General features: G+C 50.5%; 1 protein-coding gene and 1 pseudogene across 2 annotated transcripts in view; one reads left to right on the forward strand and one right to left on the reverse strand.

Annotated features, from left to right (window-relative positions):
* The window catches only part of LRRC20 (leucine rich repeat containing 20), a 42,566-nt gene extending 19,967 nt beyond the window's left edge, over positions 1-22,599 (forward strand). For both annotated transcript variants that reach the window (XM_031956826.1, XM_031956827.1), the window contains exons 4-5: positions 16,449-16,616; positions 19,873-22,599. In XM_031956826.1, the coding sequence (XP_031812686.1) occupies positions 16,449-16,616; positions 19,873-20,030 (326 nt within the window). In that variant the 3' untranslated portion in view covers positions 20,031-22,599. The remainder of the gene's footprint in view (positions 1-16,448; positions 16,617-19,872) is intronic.
* On the reverse strand, positions 311-1,265 carry LOC105749281 (annotated as a pseudogene).
* Positions 22,600-22,678: the final 79 nt, after the last annotated feature.

The raw sequence follows: 22,678 nt of genomic DNA on the forward strand, positions 1-22,678 counted from the left end.
CAGATCAAAAAAGAAAAAAGTGACAAAGAAAACAAAAGCAAGCAAACAACAGCAAAAAAGATAAAAATACTATGTTCCAAATTGCTCTTCAAAATGCTTGGATCATTTCACAGCTCCATCAACAATGCATTAGTGTCCCAGTTTTCCCACATCCTTTCCAACATTTGTCATTATCTTTTCCTATCCTTTTAGCCAATCTGAGAGGTGTGTAGTGGTACTTCAGGGTTGTCTTAATTTGCATTTTTCTGATCAATAGTGATTTAGAGTAATAAAAAGCTATTATGGAAAATTTTTAAATAAATGATAGGAAAGACAAAGTGCAAAAAAAATTTTTTTAATTAAAAAAAGGAAAAATAAATTTGCCATGAAAGTCCTTACACCATGCTTGGCATAGAGAAGCAGGAGAAAGAACCAGAAGGACACATAAAAATAGCATTCCAACTGCAACTCTTGTTTGCTTTCCTGAGCTTGTAGGTTCACAGTTCAGTCGCCTTCCACTTCAGACTCAGATTCTTCTTCTGCATTCTGGAGCCACTCAACAGATTTTTTCAGTTGCTCAAGAAAGACACTTTCCCCTTTGCAGCATGGTACATCTTACATCACTTCAAAATGGACTCTTCACTCATGACTTCAGCTTTATTAAAAAAAAAAAAAAAAAAGCACCACCATTTTCTGGAAGGCTTTCACTAAGTAACTGTCATAACAGTATTCCTGAATCCTCAGTAACAGTCAGCTCAGACTGACCTTGAGTAGTAAAGGCAGCAGGTAGAGCTTATGTTGCTTCCAGTGCTCGACATCTTGCTTTGCGACCAGCATCTCCTTTTCGTTCTATTCCACAGTGCTCATTACGCTTGACCAGACTATGCTTATAACAGTCTGTTGTATTTTTCCTTATCTTGACATGCAAAATGATATCCTTAAGTGCATTCATGAGACATTCGTTCTTGAAGTTCTTTTTGTAGCTCTTTATGAGCTCCTCTAGTTTGCTGGTTCTAAACAAATTCAGAAACTTCTTTTAGATCTGCTTTGGTAAAATATTTTGTGAGAAGATCAGCACTTTGTTTGTTAGGAGGAAAAAATTCCATCAGTCTTTTGTCCATGCTGACTTTTTTGAAGACTGGAAGCTACTGCACTGATCTCTTTTTCATTTAACCATGATTTAAACAGCTTTACAGTAAAGATGCTAAAACACCTTCTTTAATCAAATTCTCATTTAAAAGGCTGTTAAGAATGCATGCCCTGTGTGCCACTTTTGGGTCTGTACCCCAAGGAAATCATGAAAGAGGGAAAAGGACCCACATATGCAAAAATGTTTGTAGCAGCTCTTTGTGGGATGGCAAAGAATTGGAAAATGAGTGCATGCCCATCAATTGGGGAATCACTGAACAAGCTGTGGTATAGGAAGATAATGAAATATTATTGTTTTATAAAAAATGATGAGCAACCAATGATCTTGTGATGAAGAGAGCCATCTACATGAGAGAGAGGACTGTGGGAACTGAGTGTGGATCGCACACAGTATTTTCACTCTTTTTGTTGTGATTTGCTTGCATTTTTGTTTTTTTCTCTCATTTTTCCCTTTTTGATCTGATTTTTCTTGTGCAGCATGATATTTGTGGAAAATGTATGCATATATTGGATTTAACATATATTTTAACATGTTTAACATACATTGGATTACTTGCCATATGGGGGGAGTAGGAGGAAGGAGGGGAAAATTTGGAAAACAAGATTTTGCAAGGGTCAGTGTTGAAAATTTATCCATGCATATGTTTTGAAAAAAAAAGCTTTAGTAAAAAAAATTATAAACAAGTTGAGTTTAGAAAGACCTGGAAAGATTTACATGAATTGATGCTGAACAAAATGAGCAGAACCAGAAGTACATTGTACACAATAATAGTAAGAATGTGTGATGATGAACTATGATGGGCCAGCTGCCCCTGGACATTCTCCATGATGTGAGTCCCCAGAAGAGCTGGCCTTCCCTTCAGAAAAGGCTTCCTTGCTTTCTCTTTGGTTTGGCCCTGCAGAGGTAGGATGGCCGGCTCTTTCCTGCTTCTGGTGAATCACAACTTGTTGACCAAACTGGATGGGGTGAAGAGGGGGCCCATCTCATTGCCAGTGTTGGGTAGTCGGTTCTTCTGGGGCCATCAGTGATGTCTCGAGGGTCTCACTCCCATCAAGATGTCGAGTTTTGCTGACCCAGATTTCAGCTCTGCTTATTTTGGGCAGCATGTGGGCCAGGGTTCCTCGCTGAGAAGCCAGTGCTGGCACTTGGGTGACATTTGTCTCCACGTGGGGTCCCAGTAACCCTTCCCGATGCCCTTCTGTTTCCCATTCTAATGGGTAACATCTGATTTCCTCAACTCTTCCTCCTTGTGCCGTCCTCTGGGATTGCCTCTGATTGATCATGTGGGTGGTTCTTATTGTTCACATGCCAACTCCCCGTTAAATTGTACCCTCAGAGCTTGACCTGGCACCTTCCCTAGAAACCCTTAAGAAAAGCTCCTTATGGGTAGTCTCAAGTCTCTCTGTGCTGCCCGCTTCCTCCAGCCCCTTGTTGCCCCCCGTATCCTTCCAGGTCATAGGCTCCTAGTTAGAGCTGGGGGAAGCTGTCTGGTCCAGCTTCCTCATTTGACAGGTACAGAGACTGAGGCCCTCAGGAGGGCCCACGAGAAGGGACAAAAGCAGGATTTAAACTCAAATGCCCTGGTTATTTCTCACATAAAGTCATGAGGATCAAATGTGATTGTGTGGAAAGCCCCACGCTTCTCACTTTAGAGCTCCTGTTTCCTTCTCTAATCCCAGCCTCCTGTCTCAGCAGGACTGGAATTCCTTGTCAGGCCCCAAGGAATCTTCATTGGGCCATAAAGTGAGAGGAATAGCTCTGAAGTCATCTTTATGCCTTTCCTCTAAAGGTTTCTTTTTCTTACTTTATTAAGTTGTTTTTTATTTAATGAACAACCCCTTATTTTTCTTTTTTTTTTTTTATGTAGCTTTTTATTTATAAGATATATGCACGGGTAATTTTTCAGCATTGACAATTGCAAAACCTTCTGATCCAACTTTTTCCCTCCTTTCCCCCACTCCCTCCCCTAGATGGCAGGTAGTCCCATACATATTAAATATGTTAAAGTATATGTTAAACACAGTATATGTATACATATCCATACAGTTAGTTTGCTGCACAAGAAAAATTGGACTAAGAAATAAGGTAAAAATAACCTGAGAAGGAAAACAAAAATGCAAACGGACAAAAACAGAAGGAGTGGAAATCTATATTATGGTCCACACTCATTCCCAGAGTTCTTTTGCTGGGAAGCACTTATTTTTCTCTCCCATTCATCCCTTCTTTATTTTCCTCCCATCAATCAGTGTTGAGCACCTACTGGGTACCAAGGTGGGATGCTAGGATGTAGAGACAGAAATACAAAGAAGGAAACAAGTCTTGCTCCTAAAGAACTTACCTTCTACTGGGGAGGGACCATGGGGAAGTCTGTATGGCAAAAAATTAATAAATGGCAGTATCATCTTGCGTCTGAATGAAGGAGGCAGCTCAGATTTTACAGTGATGGAACACAAAGTGGAGCTGTTGCAAGAAAAATCTTTGTTAGGGCTTCCCCCAATCAGAATAAGGGGGCAAAAGGGAGCCTAATGGGCCAAGTCCCCAAGCTCGGGCTGCTAAAGACAGATTTCTGTAAGTACAGAAGGTCCCTCTGCCAACTTGGGAACCACAAGGGGCTGGGCTTACTCTCTGGCTGGGTGGCTTTCAGTGTAGCTAGAGTTGATGTTGGGAAGGGACCTCAAAAGGTTGGGGGTCACAGACCAGTGTCGGGAGGTGTTGCAAAAGAATTTGCAGGCTTGAACCCATATTCAAGTTAAGGGGCAAAGTTTATTGGGATTGTAACATTAATTGAAGCAGACCAAGTTCCAAAAGAATTTAGCAAAGGACCCAAGAGAAAAGAGACAGATTTATAGTACAAAGTTGATCAAAGCTTCATGTAACTTTTTTGCCAGTTTTATGGCTCACAGGCAGTTTTGAGGGCTGGTCTATTCAGTATTGTCTCAGGAACTTGGTTATCTCAGACCAACAGATTACCTGCCTGACAGTCCGCAGTGTTTGCAGGGCTCTCCTAAGGCCAGAAGACTGAAATCATTGACAGACGGATTATTAAAACAATAGCATTCTTAGGTCAGAGGGCCTTGGGATCATGGGTATATCATCCCTAAAATCTAAGGAAACAATGTCTTTCTAGGCCAAAGGACTTTTACAATCATTGACGGACAGATTGCCAGAAAAATAGCCCTCCGGGGGGGGGGGGGGGGGGGGGGGGGAGGAGGGCGTGTTTGAGATCACAGATTCCAAAGCCGGAAGACTTTAGAGTCGCTGACAGAACAGAAGCTCCCCGAGGTCAGGGGGACCTCCCTAGTGCTGTCTCTCCTCCTGCACTGGAGGCCGATTTCTGGCGGGGATCTCCAGTGAGAGGGGTCCCTGGGCAGCCCTTCGCCTTATAGAGGTCCGTCCCGTATCCTTGGCAGAAGCGGGGTGGGGTCACAGAGTTCCCCCCAACAACTCAGCGCTGGTTGTTTCAGTCGTGTTGACTCTTGGTAACCCCTGTGGGGTTTTCCTGGCAAAGACCCCGGAGGGTTGCCCTTTTCCTTCTCCAGCTCATTTTTCACATGAGCAAACAGGCAAAGAGGATGACACACGGGGTCAGAGCTAGTCTCCCTTGGGGAGATGAGGCTTCCTGACTCCAGGCCTGGCACCTGGGCACCCCAGTGCCCCCTTGCTGCCCTGATCAGTGGCATGAAGGGGTCACTCAGCGAGTGCCAGCGGTCTGGCTGCCGTCCGTCATTGTGCGGCAGCAGAGCTTGTCTGTCTCCTTCTGGCCTGCAGGTGGCATTAGAGCTCACTGAAAATGCCAGCCTTCCCTCCTCTGTGGGTGCGTGTGACCACATGCCAATCAGCCCCACTGGTGGCAGAATATGCAATCACGGCCGGGGCACACAGAACGCTGAGCAGTCACTAACATAAGGCTGGGAACCAGAGTCTTTGGAAACCTTGCAGAGCTGCCGGAGGGATTGTCCGGTGTCTGATCTGTGCCATGCTGTACATGGTGACCCTCTGACCAGTCACTCCCCTGCTCAGAAAACTCAGCCGGATCCCCAGGGCCGGAGGACAGCCATCTGCTTTTGTATCCACAACACTGCATGATTCATATAACTATAAATGGCTTTAATTTCTTAATTAAAAAATTAAGAAATTAAAAGGATGTGTGTTCATGTCCTTTGATGATTTATCAACTGGGGAATGGCTTGTATTATAAATCTGAGTCAGTTCTTTATATATTTTAGAAATGAGGCTTTTATCAGAAACACTGGGTGTAAATATTCCCCCTAGCTTTCTGCTTCCTTTCTAATCTGGGCTGCATTGATTTTATTTGTACACAACCTTTTAAACTAAATATAATCCGAATTATCCATTTTGAATTTTATAATGTTCTCTGGTTTTTCCTTTGACTAAAATTTCTCCCTTCTCCACAGATCTGAAAGCAAGACTATACGCCTTGTTTTCCTGATTTACTTATAGTATCACCCTTTATGTCTAAATCATGAACCCATTTCGCCTTACCTTGGTATAGGGTGTTAGGTGTTGGTCAGTACCTAGTTTCCACCATATTCTTTTTCAGTTTTCCCAGAAATAATAGTGAGCTCTTATCCCAAAAGCCGGAGTCTTTGGATTTATCAAACACTAAATGACTGTAATCATCAACTATTGTGTCTTGTGAACTCGCTTTATTTTGCTGATCCCTTTAGCCTCTTCATCCCCAGCATTTAGCACAGTTCCTGGCATGAAGAAACTTAATAAATATTGATTGATTGAGTGTACTTTCAGGTACCTGAGCTAGGGGCATCATGCTGTGGTCTGATCCCTCCCCTGCCCCAGTTGAAATCTGCCTAAAAAGGTCAAGTCTGCCTTGATCAACAAGCTTTAAATAGAGACAGCAGATGAGGAAAGCGACCCATAGCCGGGGGGCAGGGGAGGAGGAGTGGAGAGGGATCGTTGTCAGGCAACCTGTGAGCTAGTGCTGGGGATGGCTTGTCTCATGGAACCCTGGAGCTGGGAGGAGGCTGGAAGAGCTGGGGACATCAGATGTCAGAGTTAGAAGGGAAACTAGAACTTGGATTGTTGGTTACAAGAGCTGGGAGAGACCTTAGAGCCTAAGAAGTGTCAGGCTTTGAAGAAGCCTTTGGGCTCAGATCCCACCCCACTTAAATAAACTCTCTCAGCCTCTGTTTCTTCATCTGTAAAATGGAGGGACCCATAAGGCTATTTGGAGGGCTAATGCACTGGTCTGTGTGAAGTGCTTTGGATCCTTAAGGCCCTGTGTAAGCATCAGCTCCTGCTGTTATTATCCAAAGATCATTCAATATAGAACTGTGGACATACACTGACTAATCTCTGGACCAGTCCTGGCTGGACCCCATAGGAGAAGGATGGTAAGAACAATCATTCATCAATCACACATGAATTTGATTGTTCTTCAGTCATTACCATTGTTACTATTAATCATGTCCGATCTGGAGGGCCTCTTAGAGCAGGTGGCCTGGGACACGTGGGGCAAGGAGGCCCACTGGAGTCCTGGAGCCCTTTGGCAAGGCGTGCAGCCTTTCTGTGCTTCCGGTTCCTCCTCGGTAAGTGAGGGCTCATGCTGCTGTTCTCTAAAGGTTTTTCCATTTCCCAAATTGTGATTCCATCACAGAGAACAGAGGATGCCAGAACCCAGAGCCTTTAGGACGGAGGAGGTAGACTTGGAAGGGTCCCAGCAACATAAGATGCTCGGCCTGGAGAGTGTCTTAGAAATCACTCCCCAAACACTCTCTGCGCAGACTCAGACACTGAGAATCCGGGACGGTTACCGGCCTGCCATGGCCGGGCCAGGGCTGGAGGCAGGCCCCAACTTCCAGGCCCAGCTTGGAGGAGGATCATAACGATGTGACTCCATCTCTTGTGGCACCCATGGGCCTGCCCATTGCCTTTCCAGTCAAGTTCCCACCCACGCCCACCAGCAACTGGAGGAGGGGTCCTTTGGCTTGGGAGATTGCTTTCCCAGGGAGCTTAGTGGACCTTCCATAAGCCCGGGGCATCCACGGCTTCTTCCTTGTTCTTTGTCCACGGACAACAAATTGGAAAAACTTGGTGTGGAATCAGTCCTGGTGACTGTAAGGGAAGACATTAGATGGCCCAATTTCAGGATAATTGCCCTTCTGCAGACCTTACCTGTTAGCTACCTTTGTCAAGGTAATCAATAAACATTTATTAAACACTTGCTGTGTGCCAGGGACAGGGTCTGCTCTTGAGCTCCCAGTCTAATTTATTATATGCACTCTATTTCTAGTTAGGGTCCCATGGTTCCCAGGCTTTGACTTTGCCTGATCTGGAAGCTTCCCTCGCTTTGTCTTCCCTCATATGTTAGTTGACAAGTCCCATTCGTCCTCTCCCAGCAGTTTCCCCCCATCTGGCTTCTCTTCCCTCACTCGTCTGCGCCTGATTTCTTTTGGCTTAGACTAATGGCCCAGCTTCCCAGGTCTTTCTGCCCCCTGCCTGTCTTCTTTTCAGTCTATCATCTGCGTGACAGCTTGAAAAGTGGAGACCTCTGCCTTCAAAATTGACTTTTAAAATCCAAATACAAGATGGGGAAGATGGATCTTAGCAGGAACGTCTCTGAAAAAAGCTTGGGGATTTGGGTGGATAGGAATCTCAATATAAGTCAAAAGTCACAAAATAACAGACAAAATAATCCAGTTCTGTTAGACTACACTTGGGCTTCTTAGCTTCCAGATATAAGGGGTGAAAGGAGGGGAAGTAGAAGCAACAAGTATTGACAGTTTTTAAGGCATTTGGCTCAGGGAGGAGACAGGATAATAGCTTAAGGTGATGGTAGGGGGCAGTGAAGGCTTTTAAAAGATGGAAACCTGGGCTTGTCTCAAGGAGAGAAGGAACCAATTAATAAAGAGAAGGTGAAGATGGGAGGGGTAGGATGATTAAGGATATAATCTGCTGGAGAAAGAAGAGGGGAGGGCATCAAGGTACTTTGGTGAGAAGGGCCGCCTCCTTGTCAGAGACTGGGCCAAAGGAGGAGAGGCTGGAAGATGTCAAGGGGTCTTGAGATGAAAAAAATGGGAGAAAAGGAGGGGGTCCCATTTTCTTCAATGAAGTGTTAGGTCTGATAACACGAATGTGTAATGGGCCGTCAGCACTCAGGAGCTTTGCTCAGCCTCTGTTTGGCCATCTTGGAATGGTTGTGGAGGAGACGGGGGTCAGAGGAATCAGACATTTAGCCTCCAACCCTAAATATGCACACTGAGCTTTGGCACGAGAGGGGCATGGCCAAGATCTGAGAGGACAGGGCAGAGTGGAAGTGGTCACCTGCAAGGTTAGGGGGTGAGGAGATTGAAGGTGGAACAGGAGCCTGAGGAAGAGTAGTGGGATGGAGGGAATAAGGGAAACGGCTGCAAGAGCGAGGCCGAGGATCAGGCAGAGGAGATGCTTATTTGGTGCCGTTAGCTCCATGGCCGGCCCCTCCAGTGCCAGGCTCTGTGATTCCATGTCATTTCAGGGGCTCCCAAAGAGGCCCAGGGCCTGCTTTCTCGACCTACCTTGGGGAGCTGGGGAGGTTCCTTTCCAGGGCCTCAGTTTCCTATTCTGTAGAATGATGGTCGTGGCAAGGTAGCTCAGAAGCCCTTTCCAAGACTAGGCTCCCCCCACCCACGGCACGCACAATACAGGTGGAAATGCAGGCGCTCCAGGCCCTTACCAGTTGGGCTTATCTCACGATTAGTCAGGAATGGACTTGGGTACTGAGTCCTTGTGAGTGATCCCTAGCTGCCTGTGAGGGGGAGGGAGAGGGAGGCTCCTGGCCGGGAAGGGAACAGGACTGAGGAGCAAGATGTGCCGCTGCTCTTTGGGGAATTTTGCTCTGAGCAGGACATGTTGCCCAGTGGGCCCAGGAGCAGCTTCGTCGATATTCAGGAGAAGGGACCCTCCAGGTCCCGCTGTGGTCAGTGTCAGCTCTTCGTTGGAAACAGGCAGTAATTTTGCAGCCCAGGGCATGCCCAGGGACTGCCCGTGTCCTTTGATGCTAGAGGTGGGTGGGAAGAAGGAAAGATGCCCAAGACCCATTGTTCTCCCTTGGAGCCTCTGGGAATCAGTCTTTTCTGCTTATTTCAACTTGCTCACTTAGGCTTTGGAGAAAAACCCCAACACTACAACTATAAAAAGCTTCACATAAACCTGAAAGAAGAAACTACAAAAACTGTCTGGGAGAGAGGCTTGTTTTGTCATGCAAAAGCAGCTTCTCAGACCCACATGCCTTGCCTTTGTCATCCTGGAAGGGGCCTAGAAGATGCTCCAGGCTGGGATGGGGGCCTGCACCCTCCCCTGGACACCCTCCCTCCCCCTTCAGCTCACTTTTCCTCTTCACTTCCAAATTTGGCTGGAAGGTAACTTTTTGGATTTAGGAGGCCTGGGCTGAAGGGCTGGACCCGGCACTTAGCACCTTAGAGACTCGAACACCTTGGATTCAGGGCTGGAAAGGACCTCTGAGCTCATCTTCTGTTTGGCCTCCAGAACCCTTCACAACCTGCTTCCATCTTCTCCCACATGGTTCCCCTTAAGAACTCTTCGGTCTTGCCTAACCAGCCTTCTGCCCTGTTATTTATCTGTGAATAACTATAGACATGTCTCTAGACATAGAAATACATACACACATGTATATGTTTTTATACATATATATGGGGAGAGATGGAGATGTACTTGTGTGTACACACATGCTTAATATCTTTATTTGTAGATACATGTGTATGCATGTTTGGGTTCTCCTGGTATAAGGTAAGCTCTGAGAGATGAGGGACTGTTTAACCTTTGCCTTTGTACCCCCAGTACCCAATAAAGTCCCTGACACATAATAGGCACTTAATAACTATTTGGGGAATTATTGATTGATAGAGAACTGGAAGAGACTTAGAGACCCACTGGGCTGCTTCCCTAAAACATGCACACTTCCTACCACATCTCCTAAGGAGTCATCCAGTCCTTGCTTCAAGATTTGTAGAGACAGGCAGCTCACTACCTCACAAGGAAGCCTATTCCTTTTTGGGACTATCCTAATTGTTTAAAAAAAAAAAAATCTTCCTTATACTGACCTGCACCAAAAAAAGGAAGAATATTTTTTGTTCTTGAATCCCTATGACAATAGGCATCCAATAAATTTTAGATAAAGAATCTCTCCAACAACAAGCTCTCCTCCCAAGAAATCCCAGACTAGAAATTCCCCACAATGCAAAATATGGAGAAAAAAGTCCCAGAGGATGAATCTCCATATAGTCAGTGGTTACCAAAAAAAAAAAAAAAATCCTCAATAAACCCCAGTGTAACAGTTACATGGAGTGGCTGCTTCCACTGATAGTGCCTCCCACTTCACCTGGGCTTTGAGACAGACAGCTTTTCACTTGCTGGGCTGGTTGGGTTGCTCTAATTTACTCTCATGCTAGTAGGACTGGGTTTCCCCACACAATGAGGTTACTGTCAATTCTCTCAATTGCCAAGTTCTCTATTGAGGAGAAATAACACTCCTCTATTCACCAGTTTAGTTCTTGAGCTCCCACCAATATATTTCTGTGTATACAAATAGATACTGTAAATAACAATACTTTTAGATCTTAAACATAACTCTTTACTTATTAAGGTCAAAGAAATAATATATATAGATATATTTTTAAATGCATAAATAATTAATACATCACAATTCACATGTAAATCTAGATCCCACTCTCCTACTAATACATTTGTTACCTGTAGGGAAAAGCTTAGCAAGGCTCCTGTCCTTCCTGCCCACCCTAATGCAACACAGGTATCGTTCAAATGTTCCTTTAGAGAAGTGGCAGGGACAGCGAGATGCTCAAACTAATTCATACTCTTATTAAGTAAGGGGACTGCCTCTCTTAGTCCTGTCAAGTACTTTTCCATGATAAAGAAGATGCTTCTTGACCTAGGTAAATCTCGGGTTGGTGACCTCTTTGGGAGGAGGGAAGGAAGCCTTCCTTAGGCTGTTAAATCATACTGGTCCTGATTCAAGATTGGCCATGGGATCCTGACTTTGCCAAGATCCTCACAGCCCACAAAGAAGTCCTCCAGCCCTTTGGAGGCTGGAGTAAGAAATCCGTTACATACCAAACTGGGGAAGTCATGCCTTATTCCAAGGTACTCTCTTGGGGCAAGTAGTGAAGCTTCTTAAACAGGACAACGGTGTGGTCAGACCTGGTCTAATAATACCGGCTGGGTGACTGTATGTGGTGCCTTCTGGTATATCTTCTTCTGCAGGCTCCAAGCCCTGAGTCAGGGGCTGGGGGCGGGGTGGACAGCCACTCCTTGGGGTTCTTGGTGGTCTCTGTTAAAAATCATCAACAGAAATTCTTTCACATCAAAGGGACGCCTGCTCCCTGGGTATAAGATGTTGATGGAAACAGTGATGGGAAAAGCCTTGAAGATCCAGAGGCTCCCTATGGCGGAACCTGAAGGAAGAAGGCCACCGAGGGGCCAGCCTAATCTGCTCTCCAGGCTAGTCAGACTTCTAGATCTTGTCTTGTGGGGGAGGGAGGAGAGGTTGGGAGGCTTTCAAACGGCTCATCTGTGGTGTGTAAGGAAATGTTGTAGCTAAAACATCATGATGTAATATCCCAAACTGGAATGGAACCCCATTTTTTAGGACCATTTTGGTCTGGAAGTGGAGGGACATGAACATGGAAGCTTGGCTGATGTGGATTTCTGTGCCATCAGATACAGCCTGCTAGATGGGAGTTAGAGTACCATGGGGTCCCTCAGCCCCTTTCCACTTTAGGATTCTGTGCCTAGATTTCAGCCATTAAGCAGATAAGTGGCTTCCAGGATTCTTACACTGAAGCTACAAAGAGAAAAGCAAGGCTGTCAGAGTTCCTTAAAGTACTTGTGTTCTCGGAAGTGTGTGCACAAGAGATGGGCAGTGACTGGGGCTTCTGGGACCATCAGGAAAGGCCCCTTGAAGGAGGCTATGCTGGTGGGGACCCAGGCTTGAAGGGACCCAGGGTTCTAAGAGATGGAGGTGAGAAGGAAGAGCACCCTCCATGTAGAATCAGGCCATGCAAAGGGCTGGGGGCAGGAGGTGTCATACCATGGGTGAGGAAGGGCAAGTCGGGGAGTTCGGTAAGAGGCTAGAGGGGGGAGTATAGTATGGGGTAATGAGGCTAGAGACAGAAAGGGGACTTGATCTTTGACACTGGAAGCCCGGGAGCTTTGGGAAGCTTTTTGTGGCTAGACGTGTTTTTTAAGAATATTATCTAAGGTTTTGGGTGGAGAATGGATTGGGGAAGGAAAAGCTGGGATTCACGGAGATCAATTAGAAGGCTATTGCTCGGGCAGCTGCTGTGGATAGACAGCTCAGAAGTCAGGAGGATCTGAGTTCAAATGTGACCTCAGACACTTAATATTTCTTATCTGTGTGATACTGGTCAAGTCACTTAATCCCAACTGCTTCAGCAAAGAAAGGAAGAAAGAGAGGATGGAGGGAGGGAGGGAGGGAACGAAACAAAACGAAACTGCAGTTTCCAGGCAAGAGATGGTTAGAGCCTAGACTACTTAGGGTGTGGACCCTGAGAAGGGGATGCATCAGAGATGATGTTGAGTGGCAAGATTGACAAGTCCTGGCAACTGCTTCACTTTGGGGAAGGGGAGGTGTAGAGAGGCAGTGGTCAAGGATGACCTGAAGTAGTGAGCCGAGGTCAAAGAAAAAGGCCGGCTGGAGCCAGGTTTTGAAGCAATTTCAGTACTAAGCAAAGGAGTTTATATTTTATCCTACGGGCCATGGGAAGCTTTCTAGAGTAGTGAAGTACCAAGATCAGGCCTGTACTTTAGGGAGACCCATGTGCCGGCATGTACTGGAGTCTGGGTGTGAGGGGTTAACTATAGTCTTCATGGGAGGGGATGAGATCGTAAGTGCGTGGAGAACAAGGGCGGATGATGGGCATGATGGGGAAAGAAAATTGGAAGAGCAAGAGGTGAGAGGGAAGAACTGAGTGACTTCTAGGTTGGAAACTTCAGTAACAGAGAATGGTAATATTCTTAACAGGTACAGGGAGAAAGTATGGAGTTTTCAATCAAATCAGTCAACATTTATTAGATACCTACTGTGTTCCCTGTAAGGACAAGGCAGGTGGGTGGCGGAGTGGATCAGATCCAGGCTTGGAATCAAGAACTGAGTTCAAATCTGGCCTCAGGTGCTTACCAGCTCTGACCCTGGGCAAGCCACTTGGCCTGTTTGCCTCAGTTTCCTCCTCTGTAAAATGAGCTGGAGAAGGACATGGCAGAGCTCCCCAGCATCTCTGCCAAGTAAACCCCCACTGGGGTCCCGAGGAGTTGGACGTGACTGGAACAACTGAATGACAGCAACGTGGCAGGCACTGTGCTACTTTGGGGGGATAAGAAGGAAAAGACAGAGCCTGCCCGGGCTTACAATCTAATGGGGAAATGACACCAAAACTTACACAAAGCAAGTGGTACACAGCATAAATAACAAGTCATTAACAGAGAGAAACCCCTGGATTCAAGGGAGATTAGTAGTTGTTGCTATGTAGGTGCCGGTAGTTGGGGGAGGGGGGGATGGAATTCCAGGCCCAGAGAGGGCCAGAGAGAAAGCCAAAAGACCAGTGGTCCGGAGGCCAGTGTCATGGGGTCAGAGGGGCCCTGTCAGGGACTAAGATACCGGAAGCCAGGAAAGGAGGGGAGGGCGAGCTGATGACAGCCTCTGGAGGCCCTGCAGAGCTGGGTGTGCACGTGCTTCCACTTCTGCAGGTCTGGGTCAGGCAGGGGAGGAGCTCCAGAACAAACCCAAGGGCCTGAGTCAGGGAGGCCGGCGGAGGGCAGCACCCTGGACAGCTCCTCTGCTGGGGTCCCATGCACAGTCAGTGAGCTGACCTTGGAGTCAGGCCTTCTTTTCCTGGGGTGGGGGGTGGTAAGTTCTTCTTCTGCAGGCTCCAAGCTCTGAGTCAGGGACTGGGGGCGGGGTGGACAGCCACTCCTTAGGGTTCTTGGTGGTTTCTGGTAGAAATCAACAGAAATTATCGTTCACATCAAAGGGACGCCTGCTCCCTGGATGTACGATGTTGATGGAAACAGTGATGGGAAGAGCCCTGAAGATCCAGAGGCTCCCTGTGGCGGAGCCTGAAGGAAGAAGGCCACCGAGGGGCCAGCCTAATCCGCTCTCCAGCTAATCAGACTTCTAGATCTTGTCTTCTGGGGGAGGGAGGAGACTTGGGAGGCTCGCAAAGGGCTCATCTGTGGTGTATAAGGAAATGTAGCCAGAACAGTTGGGACTGGTGTGAGTTGTGGAAAAGAGCCACATCCGTCAGAACTGATCATCGTATAGTCTTGTTGCTGTGTACAATGATCTCGTGGTTCTGCTCACTTCCCTCAGCATCAGTTCCTGTAAGCCACTCCAGCTCTCTCTAAAATCCTCCTGCTGTTGTTTCTTACAGAACAATAATATTCCATGACATTCATGTCCCCTAACTTATTCAGCCATTCTCCAGCTGATGGGCAGCCACTTGTTTCCAATTTTTTGCTACCACAAAAAGAGCTCCTACAAATGTTTTCACACATTTGGTCTTTTTCCCTTGTTTATGATCTCCGGAATACAGGCCCAGTAGAGGCACTGCTAGAACCTCAGTTTCTTCATCTGTAAAAATGAGGATAATGATAACTCCCATTTATAAAGTCCTTTATGGTTTGAAAATGTCTTTAGGCCACAACAACCCTGTGAGGTGGGTGCTATTAATATTCTTGATTCAGTGACCTGTCCAAGATCACACAGCTCATAAACGTCTGAAATGTGACTAAATCCCATATCTCCCCAACTCCAACTCCATTCATGGAATGTGGACGATATCTTTACTAAGAAAGGCATTGTGCTGTGGTACCTTAAAATCTAGAAGTCGATATTCAAATGCTCCATGTGCTGCTTTTTTAGCTTTGGGATTCCTAGCAAGTACCTAACTTGAGACTCAATTTTTTCATCTGTAAAATGGGGATCATTTTAGTCTCACTACTGGCTTCATAGTGCTCTTTTGGGGAACTTTCTATAAGAAGTAGCTTTCAGGAGAGCCTTTCTCTTAGTTGTACTCTAACCTTGTTAGGTATGGGGAGGGAACAGACTCTAATCTTTTTAAGAGCAGAGACCAGGCCACATAGATGTCTTTTATATTCCTAGATAGAGCTTAGCACAAAACTGAGCATGGAATAGGTGCCCAGTAAGGGCTCATTTGTTGGCTGCCATTGGCCCTCCTGGTATAGGGAGCTGAAATGCTGTAGATCCCTAGTGACCCAGCCTCCAAACATTCTTTCCACATCTACACAATCTAATCAAGGCACTTAAAAACACGTACAAATTTATGGGTTTGTCTTCTAGGCCTTGGGGATAGAACCATAGAACTATTGTTTGAGCAGTAAAGGGAAAGGGGGACATATTGGGAAATGTTAAAACAAAAGCTAGAGATAAGCTTTAGAGCTCTTCTGAGTTTTGCTCCTTCATTTCACAGATGAGGAAACAGACCCAGAGTCATATAGCAGGTAAATGTTGTCTTCACAAATCCTTAACATAGTAAGCTCAAGAGTACCCATGTTCTCTGATCAAATAATACTTTCCACTTACAGAGAGGGACTAGTATATTTTACAGATATTTTCATTAGAAATAATTTCATTAATTCCTTGGGATGAGAAAGAATGGTTGACTTTTAACCCTCCCTGTGGGAAGGAGTGTTCACCTTGCTGATACATTGACATTTCAAAGCAAAAATCCACGAAAAGAATAATGGTTTATGTTCAGTCTTCATTTGTAAGGTCCTTTGTATTCTTCTTTAGGGTAGGTCTCTTTTTTAATATCTGGTGCTTAGCACGGTGTCTGGCATATAGCAGGTAGATGCTTGACAAATGTTTATTTTAAAAAGCAGTGAAAATGAGAAGAGTCCCAAACTCCAAAGAAACATGAGCTGCTGGGAACAGTATAGGGAGAGTCACAGGATTCAGAGCTGGAAAGGACCTCAGAGATCAGTTAGTCTGCCCTGCTCATTTTACAGAGAAGGAAGCCGAAGTCCCCATAAGGAAAAGGCTTGTCCAAAGTCATACAAATGGAATTTGAGCTAGGACCTTAGACCGGCGCTGGCAGAGGTCTCACAGGCAGGTCTGCCATGGGGAGTTACAGTGGTAGTAGTAAGGAGGCAGATTTTGAGACCACGTCAGCTGCTCCCTAATTCTATGCTCCAGAGCTGAGACTTTCACTTCTTAGTATCCAAGGAAAACTGGAAGAGGCAGGTGAGCTCTTGTGTGTCTTATCAGCTCGCTCTTTTCCCATCATCCCAGAGCTCAACCTGGAGGGGAACGCTCTGCGCCGGCTGCCTGATGAGATCAGCACCCTACAGCACCTCAAGGCAATTAATCTGGCCCGGAATCAGTTCCAGGACTTCCCAGAGAAGCTCACGGCCCTGCGGGCTCTTGAGACTATCAACCTGGAGAAGAATGCGATTGTGGGTGAGTTCTCGCCTCTCTGCCAGTGAAAGCAGGGGTGGGGAGTGGGCGTGGGCCTGGAGAGGGAAGGGGCCATAAAAGGTCAGAGCTAGAGGCCCCGGGCCAGGTGTGTTACAGGTGGGGCTTGGCAAACCTTTGCTAAAGTAACCCTCAGAAACAGAGAAAAAAAAGCTCCACCAGATCTATGAGACAAGCAGAGTCCTTACACCTGAAACAGGGAGGGATTAAACAGAGAAAACAGGAGACCAGTTTTGCTAGCAAATAAATGAGTATTTAATCCCAGCAACAGGACTGTAGATTTCTCTGTTTCTCTGCACATACACATGCACACACACATCCCTCTACATGTATAATTGCCATAACCAAGACAGATTTATAGCAAGGATTCAATGTTAGGAAAATGATGAACATTAGCTAGAGGGGACCACAGAAGAGCCTGTCAAAGCTTGTCAGCCTCTTTCCCATCATCTCCACTGGCCTCATTGTATGCAGAGGATCTGGAGGCCTGGGGAGGGCCCCCCCAATCACCCAGTGCACTAGTGGCAGAGCTCCGCCCAGAACTTAGACTTGGCGCTTGTCACCCAGGACTCTGGTCCCCAGGATAGGCTCTCATTTGGCACTGCCCACCCTACCGGACACTATAGGCCTTTGCCGCTTGACGGCCGGGAATGCCAGTCTGGGCTGTGACGAGTCACTGGCTGTCTCTGGGGCTCCGTCCCTGAGACCCTTCCGGGGCACCAGGCACCGAAGCCTTAGTGAGAAGGGGGCTGTCCACAGGCAAACACTGGTTCTGGGGGCGGCTGCAGGAGGGCTGGCGTGCTGACCTGAGAGCCAAACTAGGGGCTGCGGGATGGAGTGCAGCGGGGAACGGGACTCAGCCCCAGAGACCTGAGTTCAAATCCTGACTTTGCTGCCTCTTGGCCCTGGGAACCTATGCAGGTCACTCGATTTCTTTTTTCTCTGTTGGGGGGTGAGGATGGAAGGAGCAGCAGATGAGAGGAAGGAAAAATGCTTGTGAATGTTTTTAAATTGTCAGCTAATGTGCATTTATTAAGTTCTTTATATGTGCTCGGCCCCGGGAGGGAAAGCCTGAAGCAGAACGCAGTCCTTGCCTGTAGAGAGTTCTAGGGAAACTGTGTGGGCTGGAAAATGGATCCCACCCTGGGCACTGGGGGGGGGGGGCAGGCGGGCGGGCAGGTGGGCATGCAGGTTGGTGGGCATGCAGGCAGGTAAGTGGGTGGGCAGGTGGGCATGCAGGTTGGTGGGCATGCAGGTGGGTGAGTGGGTGGGCAGGCAGCGGCCAGGCTCCCTAACAATGCTTGGGAAAGGCTTCTAGAGGCAGAACTAGAGAAAGGGCTTGCAGGGCCTGCCAAAGGGCCCGAGCTTGGAAAGAAGGGGATGATTTCTGCTGGAGAAACAATGGGCCCCGTGACCCTGGGACGGTCATTCCGTGTGCTCGTTGTAATGTGTCCGGAGGCCGGACCCTCGCCTCCCTGCCTCTAGGAGCAGGGGCGTCTGGCTGCGGAGGCGCTGGGGGTCCTATAGCATCATTCTGAGAAGGGATCTGTGGATCTCATGAGACTGCCCGAGGGGGCCAGACACCAAAAAGGTGAAGAACAAGGGGGCCATCTAGCCCCCCCCCTCCCCACCACTCCCTGAAGGGCCTTGGCTACAGCTGCTGCTTCCTGGTCCGAGGGGCCGATTCTTCAGGGCAGCGCTGGCTCTGCACGACAGCAGGCAGAGCCACACAACGCCGGCCCCGTGAGGTGTCCCCAGCCCGGTGCCCTGCTTAGCCAGGGCAGGAGCCGCTGGCCCCGAGTCCGGGCCTCGGTGCACCCAGGCGTGCAGGGGGTGGGGAGGAGCAGCCGGACCCTGGCGTCCGGTGCAGCAGGCGGGTCCCTGGGCCCGGACCTTCTCCCCCGGATGTCCTGTAGGTGTCGGGGCGCCTGAGAGGGGCGGACAAAGGGCTGATGGCCTCCTGTTGCTCCTGTGGTGGGGCCTGCCCGGGAGCCTGGGCTTGTCAGCAGAAGGAGCAGAGCCCCCCGGGGGGCAGCACGGCCTTGGCGGGCAGCGAGGGATGGCAAGAACTTCAGGACTCCTTTCACCCGCACTTTGTAACCTGGGGTCCGGGAACTTGTTCAACATTTTGATCAGTGGTGGGCCTTAGTCCATCAGGGCACATTTAATAAGTAAGTGGCTCCTCTATGCTGGGCCCTGCTCCAAGTGCCAGGGCTACAGAGGGGCAGAAGCCAGGCCCTTTCTTCAAGGGGGGGAACAGGAAAACACCGAGGGACAGACCAGAGAAATTCAGATTAAATCGGGGCTGATCTCCTCCTAAGGAGGATTGGCAGGGCTTCTTGCCAAAGGCGGGACTTAAGCTAAAATGGGAAGGAAATGGGGTGGGGGACACTAAACAGAGATGGGAGAGAATTCTGGCCCGGGGACAAGGGGAGGCAGAGTGTCCTAGTGGCCCGGAGTGCAGAGCTGGTGGGGTAAGGCGGTGGGGGGGAGTCCCCAGGCTGTGCCCTTTCTCGGTCCCCCGTGGGGTCAGGGGGTCCCACAGCGAGAGCCTCCGCATAGAGGGAAGCTGCAGCTGCAGCAGAGAAGGGCCACAAGCCCTTCTCCAAGCGTTCAAGGCTCGTCTGATGCCCGGAAGAAGAGCTAGCCTGTTGTGGGTGGCCGCCGTGGGCATGGCTGGGCCCCGGAGGGAGGAGCCACGCGGGCTGGCCAGCAGACAACTCGGGCCGTGGGCCGTGGGCCTTGGGTCGGGAGCTTGAGAGCCCGAGTTGGGTTGGGGGAGGGACCAGCGCCACCTCCTTGGCAGCAAAGGGTTTCTCCTCCTTGGGGGGAAGCCTGGCGGGAGAGGAGAGGAAAGAAGGGGCACTGCCACCGAGGTCCGGGCCTTGGGGCATTGCTGGGCCCCTGTGTGTGGTTCGGCAGGTCCCTCCTCTGTTCCTGGGCCCTCGGCTCGCCCACGGGCGGATGGGAGGGCTTACCCCCCGCCCCCCAGCCTCCAGGGAAGCCGTCCCCAGCCTTGGGAAGCCACGGCACAGCCCCAGGTGGACAAGCAGTGAGACATCCTTATTACAGCTCCGGCTCAGCTGGTGCAGCCTGGAGCTGACCCTCGGGGTCACTCGGGCCCTGCCCATTTGGCAGGCGAGCAGACTGAGGCTCAGCCGGCCAGACGCAGCCGCCGCCCTGTGGTGGCCAGGCGCCCTTTGAACCCCGTGCCCCATGCGCTCTCCTCTCTCCCCAACAGATGTCCCTGTGGAGAAGCTGGCCGCCATGCCGGCGCTGAGGAGCGTGAACCTGCAGCTCAACCCTCTGAGCCCCGAGGTGCGAGCCATCGCCAGGCCCCTCATCAAGTTTGACCTCCTCGTGTCCCCCGAAGGAGCCCGGAGCGATTCCGCCCAGTAGGGGCTCAGGCCACCGGACCGGACTTCCAGAGGGGCGGAACCGAGGGGGCCGGGCACCGGAGCCTGGCACAGGGCCCAGCGGTCACCTCTAGGGGCAGGAGCGGGGAGGGTGTGTGTGGGCATGCTGTGTATGTATGTGACATGGGGGTGCTGGCATGGCGGCCGGACCCCCAGAGCAGTGGTGGAGGAGGGGAGGGATGGGGCCGGGCGGCCCTGAGCTTCTGGCAGAGAGGATTGGCCCTGGTCAGCTTCTCCTTCCGTCCTAGGAAGTAGCTGGAGGGGAACGGAAAGTGGCCTAGGGTCCCTGCGGAGGAGCAGGAAGTGTCTAGGAGTCCCTGGGGGGGGAGCGAGAAGTGTCCTGGGGTCCCTGGGGGGACTCCTTCCCGTGGCCCTCAAGGGCTCCAGGCTCTGACCCTCCTACCTTACTGGGCTCTGGGAGGAAAGTGTTTTCTCCCTTCCCAGGCCCCTGGGGGATCACTGTTCATGGGGGTCTTCTTCCTGCCAAAGTACAGCCCCCCCAGACTTGTCCTTGAACAGAAAAGGAAACTGAGGCCTTGAGACAGACATGGCTGACTCACAGTCACGGAGGCAGTGAGTGTCTGGGCTGGGTCCTGGGGTCCTGGCTCTGGAGCTGGGGGGGGGGGTGCAGTCTGGAAGAAACGGGCCCAGAGGGAGCCTGCAGGTGATGAGTGTCAGGATTTGAACCCAGGACCTCCAGCTCCAGCCAGGCCGTTTCAGCATCAGGTCGCTCCCACCCCTTGCATCCTCCAGCCCTTTGGGTCAGGGCTGGGAAGTGGCCGCCCAGGGGGGCCTGTGGTCCCAGGAGGGAGGCAGAGGGAAGTCTGGGTGACATGGGGTGCTGCCCCCCGAGTCTGGCCTGGGCTCCCTGCTGGCCTCTCCCAAGCTAAGTGGGACTCTGCCTCTCTAAATGAGATCATTTGTGAGCATCTATTAGGTGCTTCCTGCATACCGGGCTGTTGGTCCCTGCTGGAGTTTACACGAGCACACAGAGACACATATGCAAAATGCATACAAAGTGAATATAACGTGCTGGGGAGGGGGGGAGCGAGCGGCTGCAGGAGGGGCTAGGGAAGGCCTCGGGTAGGAGGGGGCCGTGAGCTGCGGGCAGGCGGCCCAGCCGGGGCAAAGGCCTCCGTCCTGAGCGGTGCTTCTGTCATCGGCCACAGCATCTGCCCCCCACAGCTGCTCGCTGGGCCCGACGCCGGGCGCTGTGCCCTGACTGCCAGCGTGCCCGTGACCTCCGCCTCCTCCCTGGCACCAGATGGCGGGCACTGGGTCGGGCGGCCCCAGGAGGCCCTTCCCCGGCGGCTCTGGGAGCGCACTGCTGTGGGCTCGAGCCCTGGCTCCGGCCCAGTGACCGAGGGCAAGTCACTGACTCTCTGACCCTCAGTGTCCCCCTCTGCAAGTGGGAGGTGGTCACATGGACCAGCCCTGAGCTCTGAAAACTGGCTCCAAGTTCTCTAGAAAGGGGAGCGTGGGTCCTTCGGAGCTCCCCCCCCAGGTCCTCCCCAGAGACGGCAGAAATGGGCCGGTCTCGTACAGAGAGTCTCTGACTGGGGGCAGGGGGGGGGGGGGGCACATGGTGAGGAGCGAGGGGACGTCCCGGATCCAGGAGGCCTCCCGGGCCCCCGCCTTTGGACCTCCCCCACCGACCCCAGTCTCTGGGTGCCCCCAATGGCCCCCCCCTCCCCGTCAGTCACTCCGGAGTGACTCCTGACACACACACACACTCACACACACACTCACACTCACACTCACACCACTGCCTTGTGCCTTCCTCTTGACCTCTAGACAGAACCTCGGTCCCTTGTTCCTGGGGGTCCCTTGTTCCCGGCGGTCCCTTGTTCCTGGGGGGTCCCTGTTCCTGGGGCCTTAGAAGGACGCTCCCTGAGGGCAGGGGCCGGTCTTTGTTGGGCCCTTTTTCCCCTCAGTGCCCGGCACAGCGTCTGGCACATAGTAGGCCCTTCCTAAGTCCATGCTGCCTGCCTTCCTATGTTCTCCTCGGCTCACCCTCCCCCACCATCCCCAAGGGCCCATTTCTGTGACCTTGTGCCTCGGGCCTCAGTCTGCTTATCTGTAACATGGGGGCTGCCATCCTGACTGACCAGGCCAAGCCAGGGACAGGGGACTGCGGGATGGGGGCCGGGGTCAGGGTCAGTCTGCCAGGGCTGAGGGTCAGGGCGGGGGGTCAAGGTCAGAGGCCCAGCCGGATGTTTCTTGGATGATTTCTGCCCCCCCCCCCTCCCCCGAGGCTTGGAGCCTAACGTGTCACTAAAGTTCAGAGAGAAGAACCGAGGGGAAGTGACCGGTCCAGGACCATGAGCCATGACCGGACTGGCCAGAAGCCCCCCCGACCGTGGCTGCCCGGTCTTGTGCACAGGGTCTCTGCGTTGCCCGCCTCCTGGGCACAAGGACGGGACGAGTTGTGCCTGCGGGAAAGGAAATCCCTCCCTCGCTGGCTTCTGGGGACTTGGCCAGAGGAGTCTTCCGGCGGACTCGTGGCGCGCTTGATTAGTTTTGGGTTTGCAATAAAGGACATGTTGACTTGGGCTGTGCGGTGGCTGGTTTGGGGGGCGTTTTGTGGTGTTTTGTGGCGTTTCGGCCGCTGTTTCCCCCAGCACTTCCTAC

The sequence above is a fragment of the Sarcophilus harrisii genome, chromosome 2, assembly GCF_902635505.1.
Source record: "Sarcophilus harrisii chromosome 2, mSarHar1.11, whole genome shotgun sequence".
NCBI lineage: Eukaryota > Metazoa > Chordata > Mammalia > Dasyuromorphia > Dasyuridae > Sarcophilus > Sarcophilus harrisii.